Source organism: Pteropus vampyrus, unplaced genomic scaffold (assembly GCF_000151845.1).
Source record: "Pteropus vampyrus isolate Shadow unplaced genomic scaffold, Pvam_2.0 Scaffold343, whole genome shotgun sequence".
NCBI lineage: Eukaryota > Metazoa > Chordata > Mammalia > Chiroptera > Pteropodidae > Pteropus > Pteropus vampyrus.
The window spans coordinates 606,242-622,574 of NW_011889124.1; the positions used below are offsets into that span (position 1 = coordinate 606,242).

The 16,333-nt window shown below is 64.5% G+C and overlaps 1 protein-coding gene across 1 annotated transcript in view; it reads left to right on the plus strand.

Moving 5' to 3' along the window:
* Positions 1–5,030, plus strand: part of INTS1 (integrator complex subunit 1) — a 31,107-nt gene extending 26,077 nt beyond the window's left edge. The window contains exons 35-43 of the mRNA XM_023522374.1: positions 5–184; positions 639–831; positions 1,525–1,652; positions 1,931–2,043; positions 2,828–2,941; positions 3,822–3,892; positions 4,253–4,344; positions 4,431–4,540; positions 4,630–5,030. Coding sequence (XP_023378142.1) covers positions 5–184; positions 639–831; positions 1,525–1,652; positions 1,931–2,043; positions 2,828–2,941; positions 3,822–3,892; positions 4,253–4,344; positions 4,431–4,540; positions 4,630–4,745 — 1,117 coding nt within the window. The 3' untranslated portion in view covers positions 4,746–5,030. The remainder of the gene's footprint in view (positions 1–4; positions 185–638; positions 832–1,524; positions 1,653–1,930; positions 2,044–2,827; positions 2,942–3,821; positions 3,893–4,252; positions 4,345–4,430; positions 4,541–4,629) is intronic.
* The last annotated feature ends 11,303 nt before the right edge of the window (positions 5,031–16,333 follow it).

Sequence of the window (16,333 nt, forward strand, 5' to 3'; positions counted from 1 at the left end):
TGAGGCGCCCGGGCTGCGGCGGCCCCAGCCTCTGCTGCCCTTCCTCGCAGCTGGACGTCCTCACCCACCGCTTCATCACTCTCCTCGCGGACACCAGTGACTCCCGGGCGTCTGAGAACCGCGTGGCTGACGCCAACATGGCCTGTCGGAAGCTGGCTGTGGCCCACCCCATCCTGCTGCTCAGGTGCTGCCTACCACGCTGGGGACCCCACGAGACCCAGCTCGAGGCAGAATGCCCCCCTCATCCCAAGCTGAGTAGATGCTCTGGGGGCGTTGGGGCCCCGCCTCCACTCCCAGTACAGTTTAACAGCAAGGTCGGGGCTGCCAGCTGATGTGTGGTCATGCAGATGTGCAGAGTGGCCAGCTGGCCTGGGACAGTCCAGTAGGGCAGTTACCATTTCTGACTCAGCTGAGCCTCGGTGGGAGGGACCAGAGAGACTCCAAGAGAGGGCGTAGTCGCTCCTCCCAGCCCAGAGCCTGAGGGTGGGCGGCATTCTGTTCTGGTCCCTTGGAGAGGGCCCCGGGCCAGCAGCCCCGACCCGTCAGTTCCGACAGGCGTTTTAGCCAGCTCCTGGTGTGGGCCATGTGTCTGCGTGTCTGGGTGGTCAGGACCACCAAATGCTCTCCTGCGTCTCCAGGCATCTGCCCATGATCGCCGCACTCCTGCACGGCCGCACCCACCTCAACTTCCACGAGTTCCGGCAGCAGAACCACCTGACTTTCTTCCTGCACGTGCTGGGGGTGCTGGAGCTGCTGCAGCCGCAGGTGTTCCGGAGCGAGCACCAGGGGGCGCTGTGGGACTGTCTGCGTTCCTTCATCCGCCTGCTTCTGGTGGGTGCCTCCCGTGGCCGCCAGGGACCAGACTGTGATGCGCTGGCCTCTGTCCTCTAGGTGCCACAGCCTGGGAGATGGGAGGCAGAGCCCCGTCTCGGGTGTGCACAGGGGCTGGCCCCGTCGCCGCGCACCCCCCGCCCCGTCCTTGCTCCTCCCCCTGCGCCCTTCTCAGCCAGCGGCCCCCACTGTTGTGAAATCCGTCCCATTCAGCTCGTCTGCCTCTGCTCCCACGGCCGGGCCGATCCACCCAGGACAGACTGGGGTCTTCCCCTCCGCCGAAGCCATGCGGCGAGGGCAGACACAGGCCGTGGGCCTTCGGGGCTCCTGGGACCCCACAGGAAAGCAGAGCCCCTTGGCCCGCGTCAAGGACAGGACCAGGCTGGCCCTTGGGAGCCAGCTCCCACGTGCGGAGACCTCATGTTATCTGAAATTCATTCGGGGCTCAGGCTTCCTTCTCTACAGTCGCTGTGACTCTGTGATCCTTCTTGTCATGTGCTTAAGTTGGGCATCTCCTCGTCTGCCCTGGGAGTTCACCAAGGACAAGGGATCCTTAACATACTGCCCAGTGGCCAGCGGGGGTGGCATTGGTGGAGCCCAGCGTCCCTTGTGAGGCCTCCAGGGGGCGCAGCGTGAGCAGGACAGGGTGCCATGGGCTCTGAGTGCTCCATGTTGCACATTGCCCCTTTGCAGAACTACAGGAAGTCCTCCCGCCACCTGGCCCCCTTCATCAACAAGTTTGTGCAGTTCACCCACAAGTACATCACCTGCAACGCCCCGGCAGCCATCCCCTTCCTGCAGAAGCACTCCGACGTGCTCCAGTGAGTGTGCGCTCGTCCGGCCCGGACAGCGAGGGTGCGGGGGCCGGGGCACTCTCGAGGTGGGTGGCAGCCGGGAATGCATACTGCTGAGGCAGCAGGGGTGGCTCGGACTGAGCTTGCCAGCCCTGGACGCAGAGCTGCGCTAAACTGCCCGCTGGTGCCATCTTGCCCTTCCATTCCCATGGCTGCTTCCTGAGCGTCCCAGGTCCCCCGCACCGGCGTCGGGCCCCGCCCCCCCATGGCGGCGTCCTGACAGTCCACCTGTGCTCCCTCCCCAGCGACTTGTCCTTCGACAGCAGTGACCTGGTAATGCTCAAGTCCCTCCTCGCAGGGCTCAGCCTGCCCAGCAGGGACGGCAGAGCCGACCATGGCCTGGACGAGGATGGCGAGGGTGAGCGGGCCACGGGGCTCTGGGACGGGGTGCCGGCCCGGCCTCCCCCAGCAGCACGGCAGCCCCGGGGATCGTCCCAGGTGTCCCTGGGCATTGTGGGCCTGGGTCGGGGGTACATGCAGGTAGCCCTGAGTGGTACTGTGGCCGGCGTGATCACACAGCACCCTGTTCCTCCGTGGGAAGCTAGCCGAGTCCCTCTGTTCTCGTCCCCCATCTTTGTCCTGTGTCCCTTAGCACTGATGGTAACCTGGCACGCGCAGGCAGGGCCAGCAGCGCTCCAGCACATCCGGCACACTGCTGGGGGTTAGCGCATGAGCAAGTGACCCCCACGCGGTCCTGGTCCTGACGGCCGCTTTGCTGCGCAGTTTGGCAAATGTGTTGAGTGTAACTCGGCACTTCGTGGGCACACTGAGCACAGTGTCCAGCACTCAGGTGCCTTTATCGAGTGCCTGCTATGTGTCAGGTGAGCACAGGAAAGAAGCAGAGCAGGTGACAGGTATGAGGAAGAAAGGTGCTGAGTGTCCCAGGCTGTTCCCCACAGCTGGTCGCTTCGTCACGTTTACTGAAGAATGCCCACGGTGCGCCAGCACCCTGCCCGGCCCAGTGCTGCTTGGGGCCAGGGCTGCTGGGCGAGGGCGGCCCTCACTTGTGCTTGGGGTCCTGGGGCCTTGCTGCCGAGTGTTCCTGGGCCACTCCCCTTGGGCCTCCTTTCGGGCCCTGCGTGGACAGTGCTCCAGGGCACATCGATGTCCCCAGCCAGTGGCACCAGCTTCCTGTGTTGCAGACGAGAGTGCAGCTGGCTCCCTGCCCCTGGTCAGCGTCTCCCTCTCCACCCCTCTGACGGCGGCTGAAATGGCCCCCTACATGAAGAGGCTTTCTCGGGGCCAGAGCGTCGAGGGTGAGTCTGGGAGTCAGGGTCCCACAGGCCCTGGCCTTCTGGACACCCAGAACAGCAGGTGCCTGCTGGGCCATTTCCTCACGGTGGGGGCAGAGAAGGGTGCTGGAGGAAGAGGCAGGGGAAGGCCAGCATGCTGGGGAGCGGGCTCCAGACAAGGCACAGGGGTAGGGACCTCTGCTGTTTCGGGGATACCTGTGGCGGGGGCGCTGGCAGTGGACTGGCATATGGCTGGTGTCGTCGCGGGAAAGCCGAGGGCCTGGGTGGCCAGGCAGCATTGGGCTGCTGGGCACCCTTAGTGGTGTGGGGAGCACCCAGAACTGGGTGTGTGTCTGGGGTCAGTACCCCCCACCCCAGACAAGCATGGGGGCTGGGTAGCCAGCTGACAGGGGGAGTGGGCCCTAGCGCAGACGTCTGGGGAGTCTGGTCCTAATGTAGATGGCTGGCCCCTCAGGTCAGGTGAAGAATTGGGAGAGCACCTCCGACAGCTCCTCAGTCACCCACCGCCCACGGTTGGGCGCTGCTGGCCTGGGGAATTGGGGAGCCAGCAGAACTCCGGGGTCTTCTTGCCCTGAAGTGCTGGGGGACTCCCAGACCTCACCAAGTGCCAAGGATGGTGCAGAAGGTCCCAGGAGGCACTGGTGCCGGTGTCCTGGTGGCTGCCCTGTGCTGGAAAGCCTGCACAGAAGCTGGAGCGGGGCTGCCAGGGGCCCCTCTGGCGCCCTGGAGCTCTGCCCGGCCCGGCCCAGGGGTCCCGCTGCACAGCGGGCTCTGCCCCAGGCCTGCCTCTCCTGCCTGCGGGTTTCTCGGGGACAGAGGGACAGAGGGCCACTCCCTGAGCAGCGGCGGGGGCCAGCCCCTCACCTGCTTCTGCCCGTCTCAGATCTGCTGGAGGTTCTGAGCGACGTAGACGAGATGTCCCGGAGGAGACCCGAGGTCCTGGGCTTCTTCTCGGTGAGTGGGCTTGGAGCTCGGGGAGCGCACCCCCACTCCTGCCGTGAGCTTCAAGGCTGGGCTGGAGAAGCCACGTGGGGCCCTGGGCTGAGCCTTCGCGGGTGGGGGCATCATGTGTCAGCCCCGCCTCCTGGGTGCTCCTAGTGGGCGGAGCCGAGGCAGGGCCTCCCCTCTGCTCTGGAGCCTTCTGGTCACCGGCACTTCCTGCCCACAGGACCGGAGGTCTCAGAGCCCGCCAGTGACAGGGTAGGGACCTGGGGGTTGGGACCCTGCTGGTCCTCTGTTCCAGGCCAAGAGCCTGAGGGTCAAGGGCTCAAGCCCTGGGCAGCAGGGTCACCCGGTGTCGCCCCCGCCCCACAGACCAACCTGCAGCGGCTGATGAGCTCGGCAGAGGAGGCCTGCCGTGACCTGGCCTTCAGCCTGGCCCTGCGCGCCATCCAGAACAGCCCCAGGTGAGGCCGTGCCCCGCCGCCCCGGGCGCCTGCGCGGTGGGGCCTGCGTGGCGAGGAGGTGCCCACTGCGCACGTGGCTTTTCCAGCATTGCTGCCGACTTCTTGCCCACGTTCATGTGCTGCCTGGGCAGCCGGGACCTGGAGGTGGTGCAGACGGCGCTCAGGAGCCTGCCGGAGTACACGCTCCTCTGCCCGGGTGAGCCCGTCCACCCGCCCCGCCCCGCCGTGCCCGCCTGCGCTCGGGGAAGGCGGCCACCGGGGCCTGAGAGTCTGTCTCTCCCACAGAGCACGCGGCCGTGCTGCTGCACCGGGCCTTCCTGGTGGGCATGTACGGCCAGGTGGACACCAGCGCCCAGATCTCCGAGGCCCTGCGGACCCTGCACATGGAGGCAGTGGTGTGAGCCTGCCACGGCGTGGCCACGCGCGCTCAGGCCCCTCAGCTGCCCACCGGGTCCCCTGGCCGAGCTTGGAAGGCTTGTGGTCCAGCGGTGCTGTCTGCTGGGAGAGGGCAGGGGCAGCACTCAGCCCGCGGCCGGTGCTGCAGCCAGCAGTGGGGGCGGGAGCCGTCTGCCCTGAGGCTTCCCGCCTGCAGGGGGATGACGGGATGGGGACGCAGCCCAGAGGACAGGATGTCGCAGCACCTCAGGGTGAGGGCTGGGTTCAATGAAATGCTCTGAGCTCCCGCGCAGGCTGCTTGGTTTCTTCACCTCCGAGATGCTTGGCAGTCAAATGGGACTTGGAGTGGGAGCCCCATCCGCCACCCACCTGTCCCCAGTGGGCCAGCTTGCTCCTGGGCCCCTCCTGGGCCCTGAGCTCTCTGCCCACAGTCTTGGTTTCAGTAGGAGCCACGAGGCCTCGTTAGTCTGCGTGAGGGAGTGGGCTTGCGGGGGTCAGGTGCGGGGGTCAGACCAGTTTTCCCCTCACAAGGGACCCCAAGGCCCTGAGTCCCTTGGCTATGGGCATCACTCCAGGAAGCCAGTGCTAGCAGGACCTGTCTCCAAAAGCTGGCTAAGGGACAAAGGCCTGGCACAGTTTCCATTCTCTAGGGGTACAGGGAGCTGGTGCCGGCGGCTCTGCCCAAGGGCACCGGGGCACCGGGTGTGGCCCGAGGGCACCGGGAGTGTGGGGCTGTGCCCAGGAAGTTGGTTTCTCTGAGGGCTCTGGGTCCCCCAAGCTGCGCTAGTCCCAAAGGCCTGTTTCCTTGCCTTAGTTGGGGGGGACACGTCCTACCCCGCTCACACTCACAGCAGCCACAGGATCTTTCCAGCACACAGGTGTCACCGTTCTTCCCTCTGCCAGGGCTTCTCGGGGTTCAGGCAGTGGGTCCCTGGGCCACCTGGCTCCTGCTCAGCACGGGGCCATGAGGGGTGCTGTGGCTAACCCAGGCCCAGGCCCTTCCCGGAAGCCATGTCCCAGGCGGGCCGAGGCTGGATGGGTCCTGGCCACACTTGAGTCTCTGGAGACTGGCCCTCAGTGGGGCGGGAGTCCCTCCTGCTCCCCGCACAGCCTGGGGCAGCCCCACTCAGCCCCTCCCAGCTATGGGCCCTTCCTTCAGGGTGCCCTGGCCCCAACTCCCAGTCTCCCCACCCCCCAAGTTCTTGGTGTGATGACCCTGGGTGTCCACATCCTGCCTGTCCTGTGCCACTCCTTCCGTGGAGTCTTGGGTTCCCCTCCAAGTGGTGTATTTCTCAGTCCCATTGTGTGGTTCTCGGGCACATAGAACTGGCTTGACGGCCACCGCTGGGGCTCGAGGCTCGAGGCTCAGCCCCGCCCAGAAAAGAGCCGGCTCGGAGCCGCAGAGCAGGGCGTGGAGCCAGGAGGCCCCTCCTGCTGCCTGGGCTGGGTGCCATGTGCACGGCGCCCTCCTGCCCTGCCCAGTGGAGCCCTCAGCCTGGCAGCCAGGAACTGCCACGTCCAGAAAGCCCCCTTTGCACCATGTCACTTACACAATGCCACAGCACCGCCCACCTGGATTTGGGTAACAGCTGTTGGGACACCCGTGAGCCCCAACGTGCTGCTGCCTTGCCCAGGGGCCCAGAGCCACCAGTGGGTTTGGGGGTGCATTCCCACGTTGCACTGGGGCACAGGCTCCCTGGATTGAGGAAGGACAAGCCTGGAGCATTTTGGCTGGACGCCATGGCGTGAGGGGCCCAGCGGCACAGGCAGGCTTTGGGGTCCTGGGACCCACTTCCCACTGGTTACACCAGCGTCAGGGCTTGCTGTCTGTCTTCGCCTGGTCTCATCACAGAGGCGTATGGGCATGTTTTTCATGCACAGAAGGGGAGACTACACAGGAAAGGGGGGCTCAGTCTCACCCCAGGAAATCCGGAATTCCAAAAGCCCTGAGACCCCGCCTTCCACCCTCAGGCTGACCGGTGTGGGCAGGCCCTGCGGGCGGGTCTGGCAGCACCTGCAGCACCCATGCGTGCCGGCCAGTCACCACAGCACGAAGCGTGGAGGCCACCGTCCCGGCCCTCGACTGGCACGTGCGTGTGCGCTGCATCGCTTGAAAGCAGGGGCAGAGCAGGCATGCGGGCTCTGGCCAGTGTGCGCGAGGCGATCCGGAGGCCGTCACCGTCACTGTGAATGCCGGCCCAGCCGTGCTGAGCAGCAGCTTCCGATGACACTGTCCCATTTCACACGAGGGAGCTGAGGCCCGAGGAGTGAGGCAACAGCCCCACGATCCCCGGCTGGTGCTGGGGGAGCTGAGGCGGCCGCTGGGGGTGCGTGCTGTGGCGGGAGCCCGCTGACTGACCACAGGCGCGTGCGGCGTGTGCAGGAGAAGGCCAGGCCAGGCCAGGCCAGGCCAGGTCAGGTGCAGACGCCTCCCAGGCCCCGGGCAGTGGGCATGCGTGGCGGTGGGTGAGGGAGCACGTGAGTGTGAGGGCGAGGAGGGCGTGCAGGCTGCCCTGTGGGGCTGAGTGCACCCCTCTCCGTGTCTCGACTTATCACCTGGGTCTCAGGGGCGCCTAGCCTGCTCTGTGCCCCTCACCCAAACTCTGGCCCCCAGTGGCCAGCTGCCTCCCAGGCCTGCACAGACCAGGGCAGGCTCAGCTGCCAAGACGGGGTGGCCTGGCACATCTGTCGGAACCTTGTGATCCTGACCCTTCTCCCCTAGCTCAGCGCCTCAGCCAGGTCACCTGCGAAGCCCAAACCGGCTGTGGGGCCTTGGCACAAGCCTTGCTTCCCATCGCCCACCTGGCCAGCTTCCGCTCGTCCTCAGCTCCCAACCCCGGGACACCACCTCCAGAGAGGCTTCCCGCACCCCACACTCGGATGCCTTCCCCCAGCTGGGTCCTCGTCTCGCCGCTTGTCACCCCACAGCGGACTGGGCAGGGAGCCGGTGTGGCCTGGGGCGTGCAGATCAGGCGAGGCCGGTCTAGTCCATCAGGGCCCTGGGCCTGGGTGGGAGCCCAGGCAGGAGACCCTGTGGCAGCCTGTCCCACGCCAGCCGTCAGGCAGCTTGTCAACCCCTGGCTGGGGCTTGGGGAAGCAGGGCAGGGCTCACTCGTGCCCCTCTCTGGGCCTGTTCCCCTCCTCGAGGGGCTGCACTCACCTACCCACCTGGTGAGAAAATCGTGCTTCTCTGAGCCAAAGGTGTCTCACCTGAAAGAGCTGCCAGGCGGGCAGGTGGTGGGGGGGAGTCTGCTGAGCGATGCGGAGCAGACGGTCAGGGCGCACACACCAGGCCCCTGGAGAACAGCCCCCTAACCATTCCTGGACAGACGGGTGGAGGCTGTGCGGGCGGTTGGGGAGGGGTCGGGCAGAGGTGTGCGGGTCGGGTTGCTGGCACTAGCCCCAGGCTGGATCAGTGGCCGGAGTCTCGCTGTGATCCATGCCCTGGCCTCCCTCTGAGCCCCTCACCCATGGCCACTCTCCACAGGGCCACTGGGCCCAGGGACCAGCTGTGGGGAGGGGACATTCGATAGGACCCCTGAGGGTAGGTCTCCCAGCGAGCGTGGCAGGGAGCTCCCAGTCCAGGCTGGCCTGACAAGCTCCCCAGGAGACCAACTCAGCCTTGCAACCCCTTCCCTCTGAGGGGAACCCCAGGGGAGGGTGCGGACCAGGTCCAGGCAGGGTGAGAGGGCAGCCAGTCACGGGGCTTCCTTCCCAGGTGGGGAGGGGTGGGGCCAGGTGAAGTGTCGCCATAGCGATGAGCTCACCTGCCCCCTCCCAGCCTCATAACAAACCGCCTTCTGGTTTCATTTTCAGTTCTGGGAAAGTGGGCCGGTGACCTTTAAACAGGCCAGCCGGCCTGCAGCCCGCTAGGCAGAGGGCCGAGAGGGGAGGGCAGCCTGGGGTCCCTGGGTCTCCCCATGAGGGCTCCCCAGGGCCAGTGCCCACGTTCCTCTGGGAGAGCTGGCTGATGGCCAGATGAAATCCACAGTTGCCCAAGGTCACACAGGGCAGAGCTGCTCAGGGGTCCTGGTGTAGGACCGCCCCCCGCCCCCCGCCGCACCCCCCGCCTTTCCTTGGAGCAACTGACAGCTCTGACCCAGTTGGGCCAGGACAGGCAAAGGCAGGGTCATTTCAGGTGTCTGCACAGAGAAGGGTGTGGCTTGAGGCCTCCCCCGGGGCCTGCCACCCTGCCCTCCCTGGGAAAATGACCTGTTAGGGACACTCTGGGGAGGATAGGCAGACAGAGTCAGAAGTCTAGTTGTCGCCAGATCCCTGATCCCAGTGCCAGGCCCAAGCTGGGCCCCCACAGAACCCGGGGTGGGCCCCCGCGAGGCCATGCCTGGGTGAGTCTGGAAGGGCTGTTCAGAGCAGGTGAGACGTCAGGCGGGTCTCGAAGGGTGATTGGTCATTTTCTAGGCGGGACTCAGTTCATGGACTTGCAGCTCGGGGCACAGGCCTCGCCTCGCCATCGGGTGTGGGTGCAGAGCCCAGCCTGGGGCCTCCTGCCACGAAGTCCAGCCTGGAGGAGCCCCAGGGCTCGGCGGGAAGCAAGGGGCGGCCTGACATAGAACAGGGCGCAGTGAGCATTTGTCCAGTGAGTGGTGTGTGTGCAGCTGCTCTAGGCAGGGAGCCCGAGAGGAAGCTGCGGGGAGCCGCTCCCCCAACAAGGCTTGATCCCAAGGCCACACGCAGAGGAGAGCTGGGCCAGGGGAGGACTTCTTGGTGCAGAGCCCAGGGCCCCACTGCGGGAGGAAGCGGCCGCTGACCGCCATCTGCTTCACACACGTGGCCTGCTGCTGTCCTCATCCTCCTGGGCGCCTCCCGAGGACACAGAGCTGGGGCGCTGCGGAGGGGCCGCTGGGTCCCCAACCCCTCAGGCCCCTTCGTCCCTGATCGACATTACAGATGGCACCCCAGACTCCCAGCCAGAAGGGCCTTTGGAGCGGCAGAGTGTGTGGCTGTAGGAGCTGAGGGGCTGCCAGGTCAGAGCTGGCGTGCGGGCCCTCCCCAGAGCCCCGACCCAGGTCCGCCCCATCCCAGGCCCCCTACCTGGAGCACCCTGGATCTCGGAGTTCACCCTCTGTGTCCTCCGGTCCTGCCCCATCTCAGGCCGGGGAGCCTTCTCTGCTCTCACCCCAACCCCGGGACGGGGAACGCTAGAGGCTCAGACAGACACCCCGACTCTGATGCCAGCTCAGCTCTCCCTGCCTGTGCCCCTGGGCCAATCCTTCCCTGTTCATGTCTGTAAAATGGGGGGCTCGGGGGTGGGGATGGGTGCTGTGAGCAGTTCCTGGCTCACAGGAAGTGCTCCCTGACGGGCGGCTGTCACTGATCCATCATGAACAGAGAGGTGCTGTGTGTGGCCAAGGACACACAACAGTCACAGGCCACCCCTGCCAGCCCTGCATGCTGTTTACTGGAGCTGGAGGGCCGGGCCCATCACACGGGGTTCATATGACGGCGTGAAGAGGGTTAATAATGTATTTATACCGCATCGTCGTGGTAGCCAAAAATGATGTATAAATGGGCAGTAAATGTTTTATAATGTTTTTGTAACCCGTTATAAATGATAAATGGCAGACTATAGATGCCGGATCAAATATTTATAAGGTGCCGTGTGCGACGCTGGCCTGCCACAGCTCAGGAAGCCGTTAATAATACAGTGGGTGGAAACGCGAAGGTGTCCGACATGCCCGGCAAGGCCGTTCGTAATGAGTTGTGCAACGCGGCCGTTGGAGGCAGCCCGCGAGCCCCGGCGAACCCCAGCCCTGTCCCCCCGGCGCCCAGACAGGGGTGGGCTCGTGAATTATTGGTGAGGAGCTCCGACGAGAACGCATCCTGTCCGTAGCAGGCTGCGTGAACGTGCTGTTAACATACCCGACGCGGCCTGCGTTATTCATGGAGCCTGGGTAATTAATGGCAGCCCTTCGAAATGGGGCGTCACAGCTTCCAGCTCTCTCTCCTGCATGGGGCCATGGCCTTGGGAATCAGGGGAGGAAGCACAGCCCTCGGATGGTCTGCTGTGAAGCCAGTGGGACCCTTGGCGCGTCCTTGCTCTGCAGGTGGTGAGGGGGGCGGACGTCCACTGTGGGGGCTCTGCTCACCTCCCCCTTGGGCACCTGCCCCCTACAGCCACAATCTCTGTCCCTTCCACGGGCTGGCCCTGGTGCCACCCTCTTGGAGCACCCGGGACAAAGGCCGTCTCACCATGAAGAGAAGGCGGCTCAGGGAAGGGTCACCAGGCGAGCCAGTGCCGGAGCGAGGTCTCCAGCTTGGACCCGCTGACCCCGAGCCCTGTCATTTGCGTGAGGCCCACTCCTGGAGCACTGGTGACAGGTCCCTGCAGCAGGGGTTCTGCAGGCGGCCAATGTGCGGTGAAGCCCCCCTGGGGTGAATTCAGGCTCAGAGAGGTCCCGCAGGGAAACGCCACGAGGCCACATGTTCCCTCGTCCCCGTCCCTGCCCCGCACCATGCTGTCTCTCCTGGGTTCTCCCCCTTTGCCTCGCAGGTCGAGGTGCTGCCAGGTCCGGCGTGTTTGGGCAGGCAGTGGTTCTGTTCTGGCTCGGTCCCTTGGCCTTGGTCAATGTCGTTCCTTGGGGACGAACCTCCTAGTTGAAGTATTTATGCTCCAAGGCGTGGTGCCTGGTCCCTGTCACTGCAAACCCCCCTAGGGGTCCCGGAGCCATTGCATCCTCCAGGAGCTAAGCAGACATGCAAGCTGGAGCTGGCTTTTGGATAAAAGTTTGACGCCTCTGGCCCTGTACCTCCCTCGTCCCCAGCGCTGTCCCAGCATGATGGACTGAGGTCTGCCTTCTGTCATCACCGACGGTGATGCTGGCGGCAGGAGGTGGGGAATCTGAGCTGTCTGGCCTTGAAGTCCTGCCCAGACTAGGGCGACACTCGGGCAGGACACCGGCTGGGGCTGACCCCGGCACCTTGGGGCCAGGAGCCCTCAGTCCGGTTCTGCCTAGCTGATCAGGTGGTCCGCCCCTCCCCCGCTTCTCAGAATCCTCTCCTTGAACTACAGAGTAGGTAGAGTGAACTACTTTTAGAGTGGCCTTAAGTTTTAATGAGAAAATGGGCCTGAAAACTGGAGGAGAGGCAGGGGTGGGGGGTCTGGCTGGCCCCTGCTCCCTTGTCCCCACTTCCTCTGCCGAAGCTCTGCGCTCCCTTCCTTCATCCTGTGCCTGCCTCCTGCTGGTTCCTCTGCCTCGGAAATTTCCACTTGTCCTTCAGGCCTCATGTCCCCGCCGGGGAAGCCATCCTGGGCCTTCTGGACCAAGACGGAGGCCCTGCTTTCATCACTGAGCAGCACTGTGTGTCCCCTTGGAGCACTGTCGTGGGGACAGCTTGGCACTTATTTGTGTATGTGTATCAGTCAGCAAAGAATGCTGGCTAGCTGCTGTGACAAACAGATCCCAAGCTTCCAGCAACTGAACCCAGCCCACATTTAATTCTCACTCACCCGGAGGCCAACAGAGCTGTTCCTAGTCGGTGGTGGCCTCTGCCTGACCCTGCAGTGTCCAAGCACCTCTATCTGTGGCCCTGTCACCTAATAGGTCCTTTACATCCAGCTAGCAGACCGGGGAAGTGGAGAGTGTAGAAGCCCATGCGTTGCCTCCATTGGCAGAGCTCAGTCACACGGTCCCACCTGCCTGCAAGGGAGGCTGGGAAATTTGGTCCAGGCAGCGTGCAAAGGTCCTGAGGCAGGGACACGCAGGTGTCCCTGGGCCAGTGGCGGGAGGGGAGGGGAAGGGGTAAGGACTGGGAGAGGGTTGGCGGGCACAACATAAGGACTGCGCTCTCACTGCGAGCTGGGGGGACACGGTGGCATGCTCGCGCTCCGTCGCGGAAGGTTTCGTGTTGATGACGGACTGCTCAGTGGCAAGGCAGAAGCAGAGCATGGTTAGAAGGCTTCTGTAGAAACCCAGGTTTACACCAGCAGAGGCCGGGGAGGTGGCCATGGGCCGGGTGGGCGTGGTCAGTTTCCTGCTAGACCAGACGTGGGCAGCGACAGGACAGCGGCAAGGAGCCCACCCAGGCTTTTGGCCTGGGCGCCTGGCAGGAGGAGGCGCCATCAGTGACCACCTGGGCTGGCTGTGGGCGAGGCCAGCTGGAGTCTTGGAGGAGTGGCTGAGGGCAGGGCCTGGGGCAGGGCAGGGCCTGGGGCAGGCCAGGTGTGGGTGGGTGAGGCCTGGGAGCGGTGGGGGCGGTAAAGGCTGCAAGGCGATAAGGTCCAGGACTTTATTCAGAGTCCTCCGGAAGCCAAGCAGCAGCGGGCCTGTCCGATGATTGGCTTTCTAGAAAGATCCCTCAGCTGCTGGGGAGGGGTGGACTGAGGAGGGCAGGAGGGAGCCTAGGGAGTCTGGCCCAGTGGTCCGGCAAGATGACGGGGGCCTGGATTCCGGAAGAGGCGGCAGTGGGGAGAAGCCCACTCTTCGTCCCGAGGGGGGCGGGTCCCCAGCCCTGTGTGCCCCGCTTCGCCTTTCCCTTCCTCGCCAGCTTTTCCAGTTCTCTGAACTGCTGCCGTGGGGGTCAAGGAAACCAGTTTGGTTCCTGTTCCGGAATCAGCCACCGGCCTGGCTCCACTGGCGCAATGCCCTTTGTCTTCTCGCTGGGAACCCCTGGCAGCTCAGGGCAGCAGCTATGGCCAGCTGCGATCCCAGGTCACAGGGGCTCCCTGTCGAGTGCCTGCCCGCACGCCCCCTGTGACGGGGAGCTCGCCACCTGCCCACAGGCCCCCCTCACCCTGGCGGGCAGCTGGGTGTCCGCACCTCACGGCCCAGCTGTGGGAGAGAGCTGTGCTGGCTCTGGGCTGGAGACCTCAGTTTCTGCTCCTTCAAGTGGGCAGAGAAGCCACCTCGCCTCCCTGCCAGGGGCCACTGTCAGGAAAACACCTTTCTCCCTGCAAGCCTTGTCTGGACAAGCTCTGGGGCTCGCCGGTCAGGTGGGTGGGGTCTCTCACATTTTACATTTATGGTGTCATTGTTCCCAGCAGTCCCTCACGTGATCACAGACAGGGTTCCACGGAGATAATGTGTCCAGGGGCTGCCTGGATAGCGCAGGGCCCCACAGAGGTGCTTTTCCATAGTTACTGTGTCACAAATGCTCCAAGTGTGATACGGAAACAGAACGGACCCTGAGGGTCTCATGAGGGAGATTCCGGTGGGCCCGCCGCAGCTGGGCCACCCCACACCACCACGTCCCTGTCCCAGCCTCAGCTGCCTCTTCTGTAAACGGGGAGGGATGAGCCCCCTTCTCCTGGCGCCCCGGCCGGCGTGAGAACCTAGGTGGCAGAGTCCTGTGAAAGGCCAGGCGGCGCGTTGCCGCCGTGCTGGGTGGGGAGGGGGCAGCTCCCAAGAGACCACGGCAGGCAGGCGGCGGGCTCCAGCGCATCCCGGGCGTGTGACCCCGGCAAGCCTCCCCTCTTGGAGCACCCGGGACAAAGGCCGTCTCACCATGAAGAGAAGGCGGCTCAGGGAAGGGTCACCAGGCGAGCCAGTGCCGGAGCGAGGTCTCCAGCTTGGACCCGCTGACCCCGAGCCCTGTCATTTGCGTGAGGCCCACTCCTGGAGCACTGGTGACAGGTCTCTGCAGCAGGGGTTCTGCAGGCGGCCAATGTGCGGTGAAGCCCCCCTGGGGTGAATTCAGGCTCAGAGAGGTCCCGCAGGGAAACGCCACGAGGCCACATGTTCCCTCGTCCCTGTCCCTGCCCCGCACCATGCTGTCTCTCCTGGGTTCTCCCCCTTTGCCTCGCAGGTCGAGGTGCTGCCAGGTCCGGCGTGTTTGGGCAGGCAGTGGTTCTGTTCTGGCTCGGTCCCTTGGCCTTGGTCAATGTCGTTCCTTGGGGACGAACCTCCTAGTTGAAGTATTTATGCTCCAAGGCGTGGTGCCTGGTCCCTGTCACTGCAAACCCCCCTAGGGGTCCCGGAGCCATTGCATCCTCCAGGAGCTAAGCAGACATGCAAGCTGGAGCTGGCTTTTGGATAAAAGTTTGACGCCTCTGGCCCTGTACCTCCCTCGTCCCCAGCGCTGTCCCAGCATGATGGACTGAGGTCTGCCTTCTGTCATCACCGACGGTGATGCTGGCGGCAGGAGGTGGGGAATCTGAGCTGTCTGGCCTTGAAGTCCTGCCCAGACTAGGGCGACACTCGGGCAGGACACCGGCTGGGGCTGACCCCGGCACCTTGGGGCCAGGAGCCCTCAGTCCGGTTCTGCCTAGCTGATCAGGTGATCCGCCCCTCCCCCGCTTCTCAGAATCCTCTCCTTGAACTACAGAGTAGGTAGAGTGAACTACTTTTAGAGTGGCCTTAAGTTTTAATGAGAAAATGGGCCTGAAAACTGGAGGAGAGGCAGGGGTGGGGGGTCTGGCTGGCCCCTGCTCCCTTGTCCCCACTTCCTCTGCCGAAGCTCTGCGCTCCCTTCCTTCATCGCTGTGCCTGCCTCCTGCTGGTTCCTCTGCCTCGGAAATTTCCACTTGTCCTTCAGGCCTCATGTCCCCGCCGGGGAAGCCATCCTGGGCCTTCTGGACCAAGACGGAGGCCCTGCTTTCATCACTGAGCAGCACTGTGTGTCCCCTTGGAGCACTGTCGTGGGGACAGCTTGGCACTTATTTGTGTATGTGTATCAGTCAGCAAAGAATGCTGGCTAGCTGCTGTGACAAACAGATCCCAAGCTTCCAGCAACTGAACCCAGCCCACATTTAATTCTCACTCACCCGGAGGCCAACAGAGCTGTTCCTAGTCGGTGGTGGCCTCTGCCTGACCCTGCAGTGTCCAAGCACCTCTATCTGTGGCCCTGTCACCTAATAGGTCCTTTACGTCCAGCTAGCAGACCGGGGAAGTGGAGAGTGTAGAAGCCCATGCGTTGCCTCCATTGGCAGAGCTCAGTCACACGGTCCCACCTGCCTGCAAGGGAGGCTGGGAAATTTGGTCCAGGCAGCGTGCAAAGGTCCTGAGGCAGGGATGTGCAGGTGTCCCTGGGCCAGTGGTGGGAGGGGAGGGGGAGGGGTAAGGACTGGGAGAGGGTTGGCGGGCACAACATAAGGACTGCGCGCTCACTGCGAGCTGGGGGGACACGGTGGCATGCTCGCGCTCCGTCGCGGAAGGTTTCGTGTTGATGACGGACTGCTCAGTGGCAAGGCAGAAGCAGAGCATGGTTAGAAGGCTTCTGTAGAAACCCAGGTTTACACCAGGAGAGGCCGGGGAGGTGGCCATGGGCCGGGTGGGCGTGGTCAGTTTCCTGCTAGACCAGACGTGGGCAGCGACGGGACAGCGGCAAGGAGCCCACCCAGGCTTTTGGCCTGGGCGCCTGGCAGGAGGAGGCGCCATCAGTGACCACCTGGGCTGGCTGTGGGCGAGGCCGGCTGGAGTCTTGGAGGTGTGGCTGAGGGCAGGGCCTGGGGCAGGGCAGGGCCTGGGGCAGGCCAGGTGTGGGTGGGTGAGGCCTGGGAGCGGTGGGGGCGGTAAAGGCTGCAAGGCGATAAGGTCCAGGACTTTATTCAGAGTCCTCCGGAAGCCAAGCAGCAGCGGGCCTGTCCGATGATTGGCTTTCTAGAAAGATCCCTCAGCTGCTGGGGAGGGGTGGACTG